At 41.3% G+C, this 20,638-nt stretch overlaps 1 protein-coding gene across 9 annotated transcripts in view; it reads right to left on the minus strand.

Annotated features, from left to right (window-relative positions):
* LOC115093445 (actin-fragmin kinase-like) overlaps positions 1–20,638 on the minus strand; it is a 256,956-nt gene that overhangs the window by 107,324 nt on the left and 128,994 nt on the right. For 7 of the 9 annotated variants that reach the window (XM_029605167.1, XM_029605168.1, XM_029605161.1 and 4 more), the window contains exon 6: positions 19,621–19,741. The exons of 1 other annotated variant lie outside the window; for it this stretch is intronic. In XM_029605167.1, the coding sequence (XP_029461027.1) occupies positions 19,621–19,741 (121 nt within the window). Of the gene's footprint in view, positions 1–19,620; positions 19,742–19,788; positions 19,860–20,638 lie in introns of all 9 variants that reach the window. One more of the 9 variants, XM_029605164.1, reaches the window with a different exon arrangement.

Below are 20,638 nucleotides of genomic sequence, written 5' to 3' on the forward strand. Positions count from 1 at the left end.
CCTGACACCGGAGTTGGCGAGCTAGGGATATCAGGGTTTGAGCTCTTTGAGGAGGAAGGTAAGCCTTTGCTTGTAAGGTGTCCAAGTCTGCTCCAATGAAAGATAAGTTTTGAGATGGGACTAAGCAATATTTCTCGTAATTGACAAGAAACCCTAAGGAAAGGAGAGTCTGAATTGTCAATTTTAGGGAGGATTGAGCAATCTGTTGGGCGGAAGCCCTGATTAGCCAATTGTCCAGGTAGGGGTAGACGTGGACACCTTCCTTCCGGAGGAATGCTGCAACCACGACAAGGCATTTGGTAAAGACTCGTGGTGCGGATGCCAGGCCGAAAGGTAGTACTCGATATTGGTAATGGTTTCGGCCCACCAGAAACCGCAGGTACTTGCGATGGGATTGCGTTATCGCAATGTGGGTATACGCGTCTTTGAGATCGAGAGAGCATAGCCAATCCCCTCTTTGCAGCAGAGGGAGAAGCGAGCCCAGGGTTACCATCTTGAACTTTTCTTTTTGAAGGTACTTGTTGAGGGCTCGAAGGTCTAAGATGGGACGAAGCCCCCCTGATTTCTTTGGTATCAGGAAGTACCTGGAGTAGAATCCCATTCCTTGCTGAGATGGAGGAACGGGTTCTATAGCATTTGATTGCAGAAGAAGGGATACTTCTTGTTGTAACTGAGCCAAGTGATTGGTGAGACTCCATGCTTGTAGAGGCGGGGAGTCTGCAGGAAGAGTAGTGAAGTTGAGGTGGTAACCCTGTGCTATGATTGCTAGTACCCACTGATCTGAGGTGATCTGAAGCCAGCGATCTAGAAAGTGGCACAGTCGACCTCCCACAGGGATGGCTGGAAGAGGGGTTTGGCACGTGCTCTCTACAAGGAAGTCAAAGGCCCGCCGTAGGCCCAGGGGGTGGGGCCACGGTAGGTCTTTGTTTCCGAGGCTGACGTGGCTGAGCTCTATTGGAAGACCGTGAAGGTCGAGGCTTAGCCGATGGAGGGTAATACCGACGTGGCCTAAAGAAAGACTTTTTAGAGTCCCTCTTAGGTAGTTGCTTGGCAGTCACCTCAGATGGAGTAGATGAGAGTTGTTTTAACGTCTCATGGTGATCTTTTAATTCGGCTACTATTTGCTGAATTTGATCTCCAAACAAGTTGTCGCCTAGGCAGGGTAAATCAGACAGTCGGTCCTGGACCTCTGGGCGTAGGTCTGATGATTTTAGCCAAGCCCAACGTCTGGCTGAGATGGCTGTAGCTGAAACTTTAGTGGAAGCATCGAAGATGTCGTATGCGGACCTAATTTCATGCTTACCGGCCTCGAACCCTTTGTTAAGGAGGGCTTGAAGTTGTGGCTGATATTGGTCAGGCAAAGTGTCCGTATACTCTTGCATCTGTTTGAGGATGGCTCTGTTGTATTGAGTCATATAGAGCTGATATGAAGCTATGCGTGAAATTAGCATAGCTCCGTGATACACTTTTCTTCCTACACTATCCAGGAATTTGTTGTCCTTGGTAGGTGGGGTTGAAGAGTGTGGTTTTTGGCGCTTAGCTTTCTTTTGAGCCGACTCAATGACGACAGAGCGATGATCCAGCTGAAGTTTCTGAAAACCTGGTGCTGACTGGACTAGGTATGTGGAATCAGCTTTTTTGTTGACTGGGGAAATCGATGAAGGAGATTCCCAGTTCTTCTTCAGAAGATCCAGAAACACCTGGTGAATAGGGATGGAAGCGATGATTTTAGGAGCATCCAGAAATTGGAGAAGTTCCATCATCTGGTGTCTGTCATCTTTTTCAGATTGTAACTGAAAGGGGACCACCTCTGACATCTCCTTCACAAAATTAATAAAGGAGAGATCCTCAGGAGGAGAACGCTTTCTACTCTCTGTAGGGGACGGTGGCGAAGGCAAATCCGTGTCAGAAGAGGTGTCATCTCCCCAGGTATCATAGGGATCCTGTGGGGCTTGAAGCCCTGAAGGTCCTGGTTGAGGGTCTGGGATATTGAGAGGAATCACCGAGGGTATGGAGAATAATCTCGATGGCATCGGTGCTGAAGGCGGAACCGGAAACGGCATCGAGGGCTTCGGTGCTGTCGATGGAATCGGTGCCGGCCTTGGAATCGGTGGAGCCGACGGATATATCGGTGAGGGATGAGAAGGCACCGATGGGACCACCCCAGAAGGGGGAATAACAAACGGTGTTTCCCCTCCCGATGATAATCCTGTTGGAGACGGTGGTGTTACAGGTGGTACTGGAATCATCGATGGAAGGGCCGTTAGCAGCGCTTCCATTCGGTGCAGTAACGGTGCTAGTGTTCCCACTAGTGGCTCGACTGTCGGGTCCTTGCTCGGTGGCGGAGTCGGTGCCGGAGTCGGTGCCGGAGTCTGTTGGAACTTCTGCATCGCCTTTTCGATGGCCTCCTGAACCAGCCGGTCCAGTTCTTCCCGGAGACCAGGGGTAACGAGACCCGGCTCAACGGGAGAGGGAGGCGGAGGCAGAGCCGGAGGGACCACCGTAACCGGTGGGATCACGGCTCCCACACCCGGAAGGGGTGAGGGTTTCCTCGGTGCCTGCGAGCGAGACGCGGACGGTGCCAGGTCCGATCGAGGCTTTTTAGTCGGTGGCTCGGTCTGTGCGGAGGTCGATGGTTGTGGATCCTCGACAGGCCGAGACTTGTGCCGTCGGTGGCGATGTTTTTCTTTCCGATCCCCTCGCCCATCCGGGGAAGGGACGGGAGTCGACGGCCGTGAAGTCATCGATGGTGGACGGTCACCGGAGGGTTGACGATGATGGTGCAACTTCGACGGTGCCGGTTCCGATGACGTCGATGCTATCGATGGCGTTGGGGTGCGAGCATGGAAGAGGAGCCCCATCTTCTCCATCCTGGCCTTGCAACCTTTGGGCATCATTAAGGCACATTTGGTGCAAGTCAGGACATCATGCTCGCTGCCTAGACACAAAACACAGACCCTGTGGGGGTCTGTGATTGACATAGTCCGGGTGCAATCCGGACATCGGCGAAACCCCGTCGCCATGGCCTTGGGCCAAAAATTTAGCCGCGGGATTAGCGACTGTCGACAGGCCTCAAGGGCCAAATTCGAAGTAAGTCGACAAAAAACGGTAAAAAACTTACCGGAATTCCGCGAATGTAAAAATTTGCTGAAGGGAGACCCCCGAGGGGCAAATTTTCTTCAGAATATAGAAATTCAGATTTCCTGTCAGGAAACGTGGTTAGGAGCTCCTTTCACCGCGTGGCAACTGCTGCGCGGAAAAAAGAAGACTGAAGGGAGACCCCTGCTGGCTGCAGGGTCAGTGCCGTGCTGGGCATGCCCAGTAGGGGCCAGTCAAAGTTCTGTTAAACTTTGACAGAAGTTTTCCGTGGTGGGCTCCATCCTCGATGTCACCCATTTGTGAGGACAACCATCCTGCTTGTCCTGTGAGAAAGGGAGTCTATGTGAGAATGTGTATTTGAGAGAAGGACAGAAGGAGCCTGTGTGGGGGTTTGTGGAGAGCGGATAAGTTAAAGCCTGAGAGAGCAGAGTGAAAGGGGTCTGGCCAGGGGAGTAGGGAAAGAAGGTGGAAGGGTCACTCCTACAGTATACTTCCAGGGGAATTCTGCTCAATATGTTTAAAATGCTGCATCTTTGAATAATTTTTCTGTATTATATTTTAAATTACTGAAAGACTGTGATATATATTGTGTTATTTTTACCAATATAAAAGTATAGAGAATTTTAAAATTGTGTGTGCAGACGTTCCCCAGGATCATTAAAATCATCCATTGTACTTCAAGACTAGAAGGTGGCCAATGCAATCCCAATGTTTAAAAAGAGTTCCAGGGTTGATCTGGGAACTATAGACCAGTGAGCCTGACATAAGTGTTAGGAAAAATCATGAGAACTATATGTTCTGTGATTTTGTTCTTTAGAACAGACAGACATGGTTTGATGGGACTGTGATGGAGTGACCCTAACTCCCCCCTTTAATTTGGTCCACCTTAAAATCCTATAGAGGAAGAGAGAGCTCTGTGGGTGGAAGCCTGCTGGGAGGGGAATAAGAATGTGAACCCAACTGGGATCAGAGGCCCTAAGTCTCCAGGAGCAAGGAGCTCCTGACTTCTGTTGAAAGTATACTGCAAAGATAGGCAGTTAGTGTTAGTATGATTTTTGTTCATGTCAATAAAAGTTGAGATAGCATTAGAAAAGTCTAGAGTCAATGTGATTTTCTGCTCCAGCCCAGAAGATTTGCTCAATCATCCTCAAAGGAACACAGCCAGCATGGATTTACCCAAGGGAAGACTTACCTCACAAATCTTTTGCATTTTTATTTTTTTTTTTAAAGAAACAAGAGTAGGATTAAATGGTCAGTTTTCTCAGTGGAAAGAGGTAAACAGTAGACTGATTCTTTAATATATTTATAAATGATATGGAAAGGAGAAACAACGAGTATGGTGAACAAATTTGCAGGTGACACAAAATTATTCAGAATAGTTAAATCACAAAGGGATAGTGATAAATTGCAGGAAGACATTGTAAGATGAAGATTGGGCAGGTGATGAACATAGGGGAAAAATAACCCATGCTGTAGTTACATGATGTTAGGTTTTACCTTAGGAGTTACCATCCAGGTAAAAGATCTAGGTGTCATAGTGGACAAAATACTGAAACTTTTGGCTCAGTGTGCTGTGGTGGTCAAAAAAGCAATGTTAGGAATTATTAGGAAGGGAATGGTGAATAAAACATGGTGAGTCTGCACCTTGAGTAGTATGTTCACTTCTGGTCACCACAGCTAAAAAAAAGATACAGATGCACTAGAGAAAGTATAAAGAAGGGTGACCAAAATGATAAAAGGGATAGAAAGGCTCCCCTATGAGGAAATGCTAAAGAAGTTAGGGGACTGTTCAGCTTGGAGAAGTGATGGCTGAGAAGGGATTATAATGGAAGTCTAAAAAGTCATGAAAGGACTAGAATGGGTAAACATGAATTGGTTGTTACTATTTCAGATAACAGAAGGATTAAGGGGCACTTTATGAAATTAGCAAATAGCACATTTAAAAAAAAATCTGAGAAAATTCTTTCAATGTACAATTAAGCTCTGGAATTCATTACCAAAGAATGTGGTTAAGACAGTCAGCTTAGCTGGGTTTAAAAAAAGGTTTCGACAAGTTTCTGGAGAAGTCTATAAATGCTTTTGGTCAAGTTGACTTAGGGAACAGTCACTGCTTATTACCGGCATTAGTAGCATGGAATTTATTTAATGTTTGGGTACTTGCCGGGTACTTGTATCCTGGATTGGCCATTTTTGGAAACAGGATGTTGGGGGTTTGATGAACCCTCAGTCTGACCCAGTATGGTATTTTCTTATGTTATGAATGAGGTGGTACAATACAGCTTTTCCCACCACGCTGTCTATGGAAGCCAAAGAATCCAAACAGTAATGTAATGGAGAACTGTGCACTGAAAACCAGCTAGCTGCTTTACAAATGTCCTCAACTGAAACTTCTCCAAGATGAACAATGGATGAAGAATGCTCAAACCTGGTGAGTTCTGACAGGATTAGTGAGATCAAGGCCAGCCATAAATAGCAATGCTATATACATGTAGAAAGCGTTATCCAGTTAGAAAGAGTTCTTCTGGTTACACTTACTCCAAAGCTTGTTGGGATCATACAAAATGAAAAGCTGATACGATTTTCTGTGGTTCTGCGAACGGCTCTTGTAATACACCAGAGCTTTTGCAGTCCCAAAATGTGAAGTGTCTTTTCTCACTCATGATCAGAAGTCATAGGAAAAAACATAGGAAGTACTACTGACTGGTTTAAATGAAATACAGATACTACTTTCGGTAGGAACTTTGGATGCGTTCTAAGTACTATTTTATCATGAAAAAGTTGCATGTAGGGAGGATAGTGGACCAGTGCTTGAAGCTCACTTACATGTCTAGTCACAGTAATAACTACTAAGAAGAGAACTTTCCAAGTTAAATATTTTACTGGAGCTGAACCTAGTGGCTCAAAAGGAAGTTGCATAAAGTAAGTTAAAACTATATTTGTGTCCCTGAGTACCAGTGGTCTTCTAATTAGTGGATGTAAGTGCATCAGACCTTTCATGAACTTTGATATTAGTGGATAGATATACATTTTCTATTGTTTGTAGAGTGATAAGCTGCAGTTTTGCTGAGATGTACTCATACATTAAAAGTGATTCTAACAAACTCTTTAAATATTTCAAAAACAGAGTTTTTGATATTTCAACATTCTAACAGACCAACATAGTTCTGAACAATACTGATTTTCCTATTTCGCATTATGTAAAAAGCCTTGGGGTATGAACAGATTCTAAGTTATCCTTCCATCATCATATTAAGTCTGTGACTAGAAATGGCTTTTTCAAACTTAAAGTTTTACATGGCCTAAAGAATTTGCTCAAGTCATTCGATTTCCAACTGGTTGTCCAAGCATCAATGCTACCCATTATAGACTACTGTAATGCCATATATATCTTGGGCTATAAAACCTTTGCAACTTTTACTCAACTCCAAAGCACGATTAGTTAGTGGAACCAAACATTCTGATCACATCACTCCTAAATTACATCATCTTCAATAGCTGCCTATTCCTATAGGGTCCAATCTAAGACATTGCTTCTGACTTTTATTTTCCATGGATCAACTTTTTATTGCGAATTTAACAACCCACCAGGAATCTCAGATCACAAAAAAGGGGTCTCCTTGAGATGCCTAGAGTGTGTACAGCTAGGCTGTCAACCACGAGAGACTGTGCCTTTTCGGTGGCAGCTCCCACGTTGTGGAATTCCATCCCCGCGTTTTTGCGACTTATGGAGTATTTAAAATTATTATTATTTATTTATTTATTTAAAGTTTCTTTTATACCGATAACCGTTTACACATCGCATCGGTTTACAGTTAAACAGGAACAATTGGGCAAAACCCTTACATATAATATTGAAAAACAGGTTAACTTTTGGGCAGTGCCCTTACATGTAACTGAGAACAAAGGAGACTAAAACAGGGATGGGGTATAGGGCTGATTATGCCGGGCAGCGTCCGTGAAATCAATAAATAGATACAGCAAAATCAAAACTATATACACTATCTAAGGACATAAGTAGCCGAGTCAAAGTACAAAATCGATGGGCTTAAGACGTATTCCGAGAAAAAGATTCCTAGTCATGTATCAAATTCGTTTTTTAATCAATTCTTAGTTAATCAGTGAGGGTTTATGTAATGGAGGGTGATATGTAGTAAGCTTGCTGGAAGAGCCATGTTTTCAGTTTTTTTTTGAAAGTGGGTGTGTATGTTTCCAGGCATATATCGGGAGGCAGGGAGTTCCATATGGAGGGGCCAGCGAGAGAGAAAGCTCTGCTTATGGTAGATGACAATTTGAAAGATTTGATGGGTTGGGCACGTAGGGTGCCTTGAAGGGCTGTACGTGTGGGTCTATTCGAGGTACGGGGGGAGGAGTGGGGGGTTAATCCAATTGAGGTTAGAGTTCAACAGACTTTTGTGGATGATGGAAAGGGCTTTATAAAGAATTCGAGAGTGTATAGGGAGCCAATGAAGTTCGATAAGTGTGGGGGTGATGTGATCTCTTTTTTTTTAATTTAATAGTATCCTTGCGGCAGCATTTTGTAGTAGTTGTAAGGGTTTGGTATGGGTGGCGGGAATGCCTAGAAAGAGTGCATTACAATAGTCTATCTTAGATAAAATGATAGACTGGAGTACAGTGCGGAAATCAGAAAAGTGTAGCATTGGTCTGAGTTTTTTTATGGTTTGGAGCTTAAAATAGCATTCCTTGATGATAGATTTAATGAAGGGTTTGAAAGTAAGATGGTTATCAATAAGAACACCAAGGTTGCGAACGTGTGATGGGAAAGATGTGGAAGAGTATGCAGGTGGGATGTCTGGGAGCGGTGGCCTATTAGATATGATTAAGAGTTCAGTCTTAATTCAAAATTCAATTTTGAATTTTGAAAAATAATTCAAAACAGTGTTAAAAGCTTTTCTGGTTAAGCAAGCATTCACCTAAATTGCTCTTATATATTAGATTTATGTCTATACTGACTTTTAGGTTGTTGGTTTGTTGTATATATAATATTTTGATGTTATGTTTTGTTTTATGATTATATTATGTATGTTTATTTTGTAAATCGCTTAAAGCCTGTGCACAAAGTGATTAAGAAATTTTAATAAACTAAACTAAGAGGACCGGAAGGCTCATCTGCATATTGCTCCCAGCATCCCCCGGGAGAGGAGTCCAGAGGTCACCGCAAGCGATCCAGGGATTGAATTCCACAGCCTCTGCTTCCAACGGCCCTGCACCCTTTGCAGTAGAAAAGGGCCGGAAGGCTCATCTGCATACTGCTCCCAGCATGCCCCGGGAGAGGAGTCCAGAGGTCACCGCAAGCGATCCAGGGATTGATTTCCACAGCCCCTACTTCCAGCAGCCCCGCACCCTTTGCAGTAGAAAAGGGCCGGAAGGCTCATCTGCATACTGCTCCCAGCATCCCCCAGGAGAGGAGTCCAGAGGTCACCGCAACCAATCCAGGGATTGATTTCCACAGCCCCAGATTCCAGAGGCCCCGCACCCTTTGCAGTAGAAGAGGACCGGAAGCACATGCCTAATGGCGTGCAAATCTCAAACCCTTCAATTAACTGAGTGAAGATCAATTTAATGGTGGTTAAAGAGGATTGGTAAGTATAGCTTTGGGAAATCTTTGGACTTATGTATGTTTGGTGAAAGGTGAAATAGAGGGATATATTCTTTAGAATTTGTGTGTGTCTGAGGTAATAAGCAAGCCAGAGATAGTTAATTTAAGTGTCCCACCTACTCAACCCTTGATTTTTAGGCAAGAGACACTTTCTCATTAAAAATCAATCAGGGTCTTATCTAAATCATACTATTGTACCAGCCCTTATTGAAAGTTTAATCATCCCTTTATAGGACACTAGCTGATTAATTAGTAAATTCACCTGTAAATTTAAAGTACTCTAATTCCAACTCCCTTAGTATCCTAAACTTAACTAGGAACTCAATAAAACTAAGATGAAGGCACCAATCCAGCAGCAAGAGGGAGACTTTCCAGGCTTTTGCACTGAGTGTCACATGTATGATTTTTTTACCCGCCAGTGAGAGATTGTATGTGTGCACTTGGTGCAAAGAGCTCCTGGCTCTCAGGGAATGAGTCTAATTTCTGGAGCTTAGAGTAGCAGACTTGGAGGAGCTGAGGCAGACAGAGGTACATTGATGAGACCTTCAGGGACATAGTAGCCAAGTCCCAAATCCAGTCTGGCAGCCACAGTGCTGCCTTGGATCAGAAAGGTCTCCCAGTGGGAGAACATCACCCTGGTGTAGCAGGAAGTAATCCTGTAGCAAGGATCTGCTCTCCAGGTGATGCATTGTCCTCTCGCACTGAGGACAAGTCTCCCAGGGCTACTGCCCAGGAGGGAAGGGTTAGGCCGGCCATCATAGTTGGTGATTCAATTATTAGAAATGTAGATAGCAGGGTGGCTGGTGGACATGAGGACTGCCTGATGCGAAGGTGGCAGACCTCAAGCATTACCTAGATAGGATTATAGACAGTACTGAGGAAGAGCTGGCTGTCGTGGTACATGTGGGCACCAACGACCTAGGAAAATTTGGGAGAGAGGTTCTGGAAGCCAAATTTAGGATTTTAGGTAGAAAGCTTAAATCCAGAACCTCCAGGGTGGCATTCTCTGAAATGCTTCCTGTTCCATGTGCAGGTCCCAGAGGCAGGCAGAGCTCCAGAGTTTCAATGCATGGATGAGATGATGGTGCAGGGAAGAGGGATTCAGCTTTGTAAGGAACTGGGAAAATGTTTGGGGAAAGGGGAGACTTTTCTGAAAGGATGGGCTCCACCTTAACCGGAGTGGAACCAAGCTGCTGGCACTAACTTTCAAAAAGGAGATAGAGCAGCTGTTAAACTAGAAAAAGGAGGAAAGCTGACAGTCACTCAGCAGTGCATGGTTTGGAGAAATGTATCCTTGAAGGATACTAATGAAACAGGAGAGAGTTAGGGCATCCCAACAGAGAGGTTCCAATAAAAGCAAACGTAGTCCATGTGCCTATATGTAAAAAATCACCTGAGCTAATGACTTCCAAATTATCCCTAACAACTGAAAAGCAGGTTGTTAATACAAACAAATCACACACTTTGAAATGTCTGTTTGCCAATGCCAGAAGTCTAAGAAGTAAGATGGGAGACAGTGTATAACAGTAAATGATGAGATTGACATAACTGGCATAACAGAGACTTGGTGGAAGGAGGATAACCAATGGGACAGTGCTATATCAGGGTACAAATTATATCGCAATGATAGGAAGGATCAACTTGGTGGGGGTGTGGCACTTATGTCCAGGAGGGTATAGCGTCCAACAGGATAAAGATCATACAAGAGACTAAATGCTTAGTACAATCTATATGGATAGAAATCCCATGGGTGTTGGATAAGAGTATAGTGATAGGAGTATACTACCGTCCACCTGGACAAAATGGTCAGACAGATTATGAAATGCAAACAGAAATCAGGGAAGCTAACCAATTTGCCAGTGCAATAATAATGGGAGATTTCAATTACCTCAGGAAAAACGTTGTATCACAATATTTGTATTTAAATGTTATCGATATATGAACTACAGTATTCATGCATATATATCACATTTATAGATTAGGGACCTTCATAACATCCACGGTGCTGCAAGTTGATACTTGTGTTTTTGCACCTGTGTGGATCATTTTTAATCATTGGTCCAATAGTCCACTACTCATTCGAAAGTGTTTTAAAACTTTTTTGACATTTTTATATATATTTTTTTTTAAACACAGAGGATTACTTCCCTGTTTTTTTCTTAGCCGGAGTCAGAGGTCCGACGCGCGCGTTTCGCGGTCCTCTGCTTCAGGGATATTTAGAGCTGACTTATATCGCCCAGCGCACTTCACCACGGTGCTGCTGCGGGTGAAATCTCCATTTATTACAAATTCGCAGGGGTCCCATCAGGAATGGGAATGTTATTTCTGAAAATGAAGCACTTTAAATTATGTAGCCTTTAAAAATTCAATCGCAAAACATTCTACAATAAGCACATCTCACTCAGTGGGGAAAAAACGCCGGTGCTTACCAGACCTGTCTCCATATTCAGTTTCGGCATGTCAGCAACTGAGTGACTGAGATCGAGTGATTTATAGGTTGATTTACTGATCACACCTGAGGTTAAGTATTGGCCATGATTTTACCGGGAAATCACACAAAATGGTGCCACTCAATTTCTTTATTGAGTCCACCCGGGGTGACTGATTTCAACAGGAAAATCCACTTTTGTTCACATTGCCTGAGTTGCGTTATTCTATCTCCTCCTCTCCAATGTTGTTTAACCACCTCCAGGATTGTCCACTTGATGTCCTTGAATTCGTGATTGTATTCTTTGAAGTGGGCAACCAAAGGTTCCTCAAGCCTACCTGTATTAAGGCAGCACTTGTGCTCACTTAGACGGATCCTAATTTGGCATTGTCATACCCACATATGTTAGTGGGCATGGGCAAAAGATGGCATAAACCATAAAAGTAGAATGACATGTAAATTCCAGCAAGGTCAGCACTTGCTGGAGTGATGTATTCTGGGAGTGATGGTATTCTGGGTAGCTTTGAGGGGGCAACACATACACTTAGTACATGATTTCACTGGCTCAGGCTTGTCACTGGGATTGTAGCAACTGGTGCGGACTACATAGTCCCTGATGTTCCTGCCTCTTCAGTATGCAATCCTTAATGGTTGGTTAAATAAGGAATGAATTCGTTGAAGGATTTCCCAATGTTTCCTGATGGCTCTACTGATTGGTGCTGACATCAGTGTATGTCTCAGCACCACAGTCTGTGGATTCGAGTCCTGTCCTAGTGGTACTTTTGGTAAAAATAAATATAGTCTCTGTTAGAGTACAAGGCTCTTCGATATGCTGTTTTTACACAGTATATCGGGTACCCTCGTTGTAAAAAACGATTAGCCATGTGCTTGGCTTGATTTTTAAATTCATTACGATCAGTACAGAGCCTCCTCAGGTGGAGAAGTTGGCCAACTGGTAAGTTAGTTTTGAAATTAGCGGGGTGAAAGCTATCAAAGCGTAATAAGTTGTTACGATCATTCGGTTTCCAAAAAATGCTTGTATTGATGCCCCAGCCATTCCTGGAGATCAGTATGTCCAAATATGAGATTTGATGATGGTGAAAATCCATGGTGAATTTTAAACAAGAATCTAAATTATTTAACCAGGCATGGAATTCTTGTAGACTTGATATGGAACCTGTCCAGATAACGAAGATATCATCAATATATCTTTTCCAACATTTTAAATGGGCCATCCACTTACATCCATGAATATATTGTGCTTCGAACATGGCCACAAAAATGTTAGCTACGTCCGGGGCCATTGTTGCACCCTTCGCTGTGCCCCGGATTTGAAAATAAAATTTGTCTTCAAACATGAAGTAGTTTCTGCTTAGTGCAAGTTCGAGCAATTCAATTATGTAACTGGTCGGGATCCTTTTTGGGTGCAAGCGTGTTTCCAAGATTTCATGAGCATACCATTTTCCTTAGTTGAATTACTAGAAGTGGCAGATGATGTTACCTTTCCTTGGACTTCTTTGAAGAGATGGATAGTGGAGACTTTGGAAAAGTATGTAGTTCTTCATCAGAATTAGGTTCCTGTGTTGGAGGACACAATTCTGCAGTGACTTACATTGATATATCAGCTGATGATCTCTCCTTCATGGATTTGGAGTTTTGTTTTGACTCAGAAGACTTTGGATGCACAAAAGATTTCAAGTCCTTGTGTCATATGTTTTGAGGTAGCATGCCATTGGGCAGACAGTTTTTCTTTGATGTGTCATTTTGTGCAATGAGTATGTCTATGCAGGATATGTCAACAAGCCATGCATCAAGGGATGCGTCAATTCTTTGTGCACAGAGTGCGAATCAAGGTATATCTGATGCATCAACAGTTCTTGATTCGAGGGATGAGTCGACTTTCTGGGCTGAAGCTGCTTCAGTGTGCCGGACAAGGTGAGTTTTGTTGGCGCATTGGCTATTTTATAGGTCTTCAGCACAGTCTTCTTCGAAGGCTTTGATGTCATCAATGCATTCGCCTCCTTTTGTCGATACAGCACAGATGTTTTTTTGAATGGAACTGGTGCTGACAACATCGAAGAGAACTGATGCTTCTGCTTAGGGTTTTTTTTTCCAGTATGACAACCATGGTCGCTGTGAACTCGATTGCTTAGGTGTTGACCAGCCCGGATCATCCCTACCTGAGGATTCAGCTCTGGAATCACTGCTTTTCGAGGAAGATGAGGAATGGTGACTCCGCGAGGCAGACCTGCTTTTACTTGCTGTCTTTAAGAAGGCTATCCTTGCCACCATGGATCTCTGTGAATTGGAAGACATCCATCCACAAACCAGACAGTTTGGCTGGTTGTGCTCCAAGCCCAGGCAGCAGTAACAATACTAGCGGCCATCTGTTTTTGACATGAGTCAGCCACAGAGGTAGGCCTTGAAATCACTGCCTGACTTCAACAGAGTTGACTTTTTGTTTTTATCGTAATATTGAAAAGTATTGTTGGAGGTTGCTAAAATTAGCAAGATCTGGGGGTTATTTTGTTTTTTTTAAACTGAGGAGACAGTCACGGAGAGACTGGATTAACTGTCTGTGTGAAAATTCGGACAAAAACAGACTGAAAAGACCCTGAGGAAATGTCCGCATGGGAACTCCCGCACATGCCTAGTAGAGCTCAAAGTTCTAGTTTGGAAAGACAGTGCCATTCAGTGCCACCATATGATGTCATCCACAGATCATGGCTAATTCAACCCTGCTTATCAACAGAAAAAAAAAAAGCTTTTTTTTTTTTTTTTTTTTTAAGTTTAGGGACTGAAATATATAATATATAATTCAAGGATCTAGTAACTGTATTATCCATAAAAGCCATCAAAACATGCAAAGAATCCACTTTACTCCAGGAGCCAATGTAAGTATTATCCAAAAACATTATACATAAGCTCTCAAGAGCACAAAGGTATCTTCCTCAAATGGGAATATTGTCTCTGACAGGATATCTGAAGAAGGGATCTCTGGTTTCAAAAGCTTAGGTACAGTATTTTTAGATACACTGATCCAGTAAAGGTTTTCAGAATCTAAGAGTCTGGTGACTGGAATGAAAATTTCAATATTAAGTTATTTTAGGTTCCTGTACAATTTATTTATTTATTATTTATTTATTTATTTATTTAAGGTTTTTATATACCGGCAATCATGAGCACATATCTTGCTGGTTTACATGAAACGGGAGTGCATTAAATACATCAACTAGAACTGTGGTGATCGAAGGAGCAGTTACAAATAACAAGGGTAGCAGAACTTGGATAAGAAGGAAGAGATAGGAAAGAATAAACAGTTGAACAGTTGAACGGTATACAAATAAATTAAATGCTATGTATTATATGGAAAGAGGTAGTGAACAATTAAACAATTTTTTGAAAAGGGATGCTTCATCAAGTGAAACAGAGCTGCAAGAGTCCCTTAATAAGAAACTAGTATCACATCACTTATTGTGTAAACCTCAAACAGTACTGTGAATTCCTTTGGTCCTTCCATGGTGATTGGTGCTGATTTTCAAAAATTGCCCTCATAAGGCCAGCAGGACCTTAGTAACACTAATGACTGCGTTTTTACAGAATCATTCTAGGAGAGAGGTTGGATTGCGATTGTTGAATTATCAAAACCTCAGGGGTAGACTGTTTGGGCCAGAGCCCCATGTGCCTGTGCCATAAGCCTTAAGTACCTAGCAACTCCTCTGTGAACCACAAAATACATCTATAAAAATTATCTTTCTATATTTCAAAATAAAAGCAAAAATGCTCTAGAACTGTTTTTTAAAAGCTTCCCTCTTCTTCATCTAGCAACACTTATACAAAACTTCGGGGTAATGATCTTTTCAAATACTTTTACTAAATACCACCAAGAAACCTGTAGCCATCTAACTTACTTATGTAAACCGTTGTGATCATTTTATGGGACAGTATATAAAGTGTCTAAATAAGTAACTAAATACACATAGTGCAAGAAATGATCTGTGGAATATGAGGCTAAGAAATGCTTTTAAATAACTAAAATAAATAAACCCAGCAACTGATTCAAGAGCTAAATGAGAAAGATTCCTTTGGCATTACGTTTACACCCTTTTACACTAGCATAAAAGTCTACACTTTTAAAAGCCAGAAAACAGAATACAGCAATGTTAAATAAAAGGAAGTACTAAATATTAGAGCACAATATGATAGGGTGACTAAGCAAGGCAGGGCAATACGCCTATAGGCCTGGAAGCAGCAAGAATCACTCTTCAGCAAGTGATTCAGAGCAGCAGCATAGCCTCAGAAGCTACTGGTCCTTCTAAATTGATTAGGGCCTGCCAAGAGATAGCCATTAAGCTTGAAAGAAGAAATTTAATTTGAAAAAATGTTACAATATTTGAGACAGACCATAGCTCAGTCAGGGCTTAGGATGCTCCATCACACATTCTGAATAGTTCTTCCCAATATTTCCATTGGAAAAGATACTACAATGGTGAGGGTGGAAATGGTAAGGATTAGGAATAGAAAAAGCCAAATCATGAGTTAGAATTATGCAGAGTTAAAGATGCCATCAAAAATATGATCACTAAACAGAAGCAAACACCTCTCAATTAGTTGCTCACACAGTAAAGTGTAACACTCTAGAGAGGGAAATAGTTTTATCACTATTTACCACCACCACATATCAAAGACTAGACTAGAGACAATATCATAGGCATTCGCTCACGGTGGACTTTTAATCCGCTGTCTCTCGCCCGCAATGGGCCGCAGGCAGTAATCAGCCTGTGAGCTCAAAGATTTTATAATCATCTATTGTCTCATGTCTACCCATCCAACACTCCAAAAACCATTTTTTATTAGTAAATTTAAATATAAACCATTAAAGTGCAAATTGTTGAAACAACTAATTTTGTATCTTTCAACCGGCTGATAACCCACAGATATTAATCAAAGAATACTTAGCCACAAAGTGGTCGATCAAGTATCAGAAATAATTCAGTTATTCAACCCCGACATGGTCCATGTTTCGACTCTTAACGAGTCTTTTTCAAGGGGAATGACGATAACAGATCACTGTATCACCGGTAAGTTGTTTTCATTTAGTTCCTGTGAAACAATATATAAAAATTAAAAACACTCGAAAAACTCCACACACGCTACAAGAAAAAAGATCTCACAAATATCATCCATTCCAACTACACACTAAGGCTGAAATTTAAACACAAGTATTTCCTTATAATATAACATGCTCAGCATAAAACTCACCGGAACGCCGGAATCCTATGTCTCCAGTTTACAACATGGCGATTCACGCCTTTGTCAATCCTATCTAACTAACCAGATTTAAATAGCCCGCTAGGATCTACGGAACCGGAAATAACAAAAAAACTATTTTCCGGTTACCTGAATTGCTTACTAGGGACTACAAGTCCCGGCATGCCTTGCAAGCATTAGGTGCCATCATTAATATACATGGATTACTTAATTCACGACCCAAATCTAACTAAATCAATTTCAAAAAACTGACCAATCGATTTCCTTATTGAGCCCTTTCGGAATCACTGAATCAAAAAAATGTATCCATTTTTGTTCTCTTTGTGTCAAAAAGAGATCAAAGTTACCGCCCCGGTTGCTCGGAACTGGCTGTTCAATTGCTGCAAATTTCAACTCTGCAAACGTATGATTGTACTCAATACAGTGCTGAACACACGGTGCCTCCACCCTGCTCCTAGATTTGATGACACAATTAGAAAACATTACGGGTGATTTATTTCCTAATGATTCGCTAGCTTTAGCCACCATCGATGTAGTATCTCTCTATACTAACATACCACAAGGTGAGGCTATTAATATTATCAAGAGTACACTCCACACAGTGAATCAAGATAATCGTATTCCTGCAGAATTTGTGAGCACTTTGGCAGAGGTGGCCTTAAGGAATAATTTCTTCATGTTCAACAAAATTTTTTACCATCAAACCAAAGGGATGGCGATGGGTGCTACTATGGCGCCAGATGTCGCCAATTTGTATATGGGAGACTTTGAGGATAAACATTTAAAAAATAATCCTTTTGGCCAACATGTGAAATTGTGGAGGCGGTATATTGATGATATCCTGGTGGTGTGGGAAGGTGATGAACAGACATTTACAACCTTCATGGAATGGCTACAGAATTGTGATGACAATTTGAGTTTCACTTTTATCTTTGATAAAAAGAATGTTTCATATTTAGATATTTCCATCAGTATTCAGCAGTCAGGATTCCAATTCTCTATTTACCGTAAACCGACAGACAAGAATACGATTCTCCGGTTTGATAGTTGTCACCCTTTTCATCTACGTTCCAACTTACCTTTTGGTCAATTTTTGAGACTAAGACGTCTATGTTCAGATATATTTGACTATAAATTGAAGGCACAAGTTATGATGAACAATTTTGCACAACGGGGTTACCCTTTAGGCATCATTAGAAAGGCATACAAGCGTGCCCGCTGGATCAATAGAGATCTATTGTTACAACCTGCTCGAAATAATCAGGACACAGATCAGATGGTGTGTGTATTACCATTTTCAACTCAAATTTATAGAGTACAAAAGGTGATTAAAAAATTCTGGCACATACTGAGTTTACATGAAGGCTTTCAACGTTTTCCAATTTTTGCGTTCAAACGGGGCAAGAACATCCGAGATCTGATTGTACATTCGGATTTTTCTGATGAGATATGCAACAGTATTATGAATGCAAATTTGACAGCTGGGCACCGACCGTGTATGAAGTATTCTGTATGCAATCAGTCATTTGATGGCACGAAGTTGCCATTTTTTGCTAAAGGAAACTTCAAATTAACAGCTACTACCACCTGTGAATCTAGAGGGGTGGTTTATGCCTTATGGTGCCCTTGTCCGCTATTATACATTGGGAAAACCAAGAGATGCCTCAAGACGCGAATGATTGAACATCGTAGTGCTATAACTAGGAGCAGGGTGGAGGCACCGTGTGTTCAGCACTGTATTGAGTACAATCATATGTTTGCAGAGTTGAAATTTGCAGCAATTGAACAGCCAGTTCCGAGCAACCGGGGCGGTAACTTTGATCTCTTTTTGACACAAAGAGAACAAAAATGGATACATTTTTTTGATTCAGTGATTCCGAAAGGGCTCAATAAGGAAATCGATTGGTCAGTTTTTTGAAATCGATTTAGTTAGATTTGGGTCGTGAATTAAGTAATCCATGTATATTAATGATGGCACCTAATGCTTGCAAAGCATGCCGGGACTTGTAGTCCCTAGTAAGCGATTCAGGTAACCGGAAAATAGTTTTTTTTTGTTATTTCCGGTTCCGTAGATCCTAGCGGGCTATTTAAATCTGGTTAGTTAGATAGGATTGACAAAGGCGTGAATCGCCATGTTGTAAACTGGAGACATAGGATTCCGGCGTTCCGGTGTGTTTTATGCTGAGCATGTTATATTATAAGGAAATACTTGTGTTTAAATTTCAGCCTTGGTGTGTAGTTGGAATGGATGATATTTGTGAGATCTTTTTTCTTGTAGCGTGTGTGGAGTTTTTCGAGTGTTTTTAATTTTTATATATTGTTTCACAGGAACTAAATGAAAACAACTTACCGGTGATACAGTGATCTTTTATCGTCATTCCCCTTGAAAAAGACTCGTTAAGAGTCAAAACATGGACCATGTCGGGGTTGAATAACTGAATTATTTCTGATACTTGATCGACCACTTTGTGGCTAAGTATTCTTTGATTAATATCTGTGGGTTATCAGCCGGTTGAAAGATACAAAATTAGTTGTTTCAACAATTTGCACTTTAATGGTTTATATTTAAATTTACTAATAAAAAATGGTTTTTGGAGTGTTGGATGTGTAGACATGAGACAATAGATGATTAAAAAATCTTTGAGCTCACAGGCTGATTACTGCCTGCGGCCCATTGCGGGCGAGAGACAGCGGATTAAAAGTCCACCGTGAGCGAATGCCTATGATATTGTCTCTAGTCTAGTCTTTGATATGTGGTGGTGGTAAATAGTGATAAAACTATTTCCCTCTCTAGAGTGTTACACTTTACTGTGTGATCAAAAATATGATTACATAATGTGCAGAGACCCTGAAAATGAACAAGTACAGTTATGCATGTTACACCCATAAAAATGGAACACACTGAATCCTTACCACAACAAAGCAGAAAGTAAAATAAGAATGATAAACTATATATGGAGGACCCTTTTCAAGCCATTATCTGTACTGGTTCTGGAAAAGACTGAGGTCTGCGACACATTTTAAAATCCCAACAGAAAAGATAGATAGCGTAGTATAAAAAGGTACCATCTTTGCATTCAGACCTGTAGAATGATCTTTCTGCTTTCTCCAGCTCATGTGCTACATTCTTTTCTGTTGGTCATTTGAAAAAGTATCAGACTATAAAGACCCCAAGCAAATGTTCAGGAGGAACATTTTTACTTACCAAAATTAAAAGCCAAAAATTCTGACGATGGTCCTTTCAGATCCAAGTATCCACCATAGATGTACATACTAGATCCATACACTACAGCACTGTGGCCTTTCCTGTTTTCAGGGCTTGTACACTAAGATTTCAGAAAAAAAAACAAAAAACATTTTAAAGGTTGCTTACCGAAGTTTAAATAACTGTATGATCCAACTTTGGTAGGAGTACACACTACATGAGAGGGTAGTCGATGAAACCTGGTTGAATCCAACAAAGGAAGTCATGGCAAAAATGAATTTATTTAACAAACACTTGTTAATTACTTTACAGATTTCAATAAATCATCCAAAATGATGTACAACATAAAAACAAGTTACAATACTAAACAAGACAATTTTACAGCATAAAACATTAGCACAACTGGACCATCCAACTATCATTAAAATCAATTTCTGGTCATCCAGTTATCTTATCCACCAATCTCCTAAACCCCAGAAATCAACCAGGTTTTTAATTTCCTATGAAACTTCAGCAATTCTCTCTCTTTCCCAATTTCAATCAGTATCTCATTCCATCATACTGAGACTACTAATGAAAAAACCCGATTCTGCCCTCTAATATGGAGAAAAGCCCTCACCGGGGGAAGTTCCAATTAATTAGATCTTAAAGTACGATTAAAGCATCTCCAACTTCAACTATCCCCTCTTAAATTCTTGAATGCCAAATCCAAACATTTAAACTTACAACATGATTTAATTGGTAGTCAATGTAGCCTTCTCAAAAGGAGAGCTGCAGCCTCTCTTCTATATCTCCAACAGACAGAATTCTTGCATCTGTATTTTGTATTACCTGCAGCTTCTTAACAACTTCCCAGGTAAACCCAGATAAAGGGTACTGCAGTAATCTATCAACATTATTTATTTATTTATTTATAATTTTTATATACCGAAATTCTTGTATTGGATACAAATCAGTCCGGTTTACATAGAACGGCAAACTGCCCTGGTCTTAAGAGACCGACCGGGGCTTAATACAA

This window comes from Rhinatrema bivittatum, chromosome 6 (assembly GCF_901001135.1).
Source record: "Rhinatrema bivittatum chromosome 6, aRhiBiv1.1, whole genome shotgun sequence".
NCBI lineage: Eukaryota > Metazoa > Chordata > Amphibia > Gymnophiona > Rhinatrematidae > Rhinatrema > Rhinatrema bivittatum.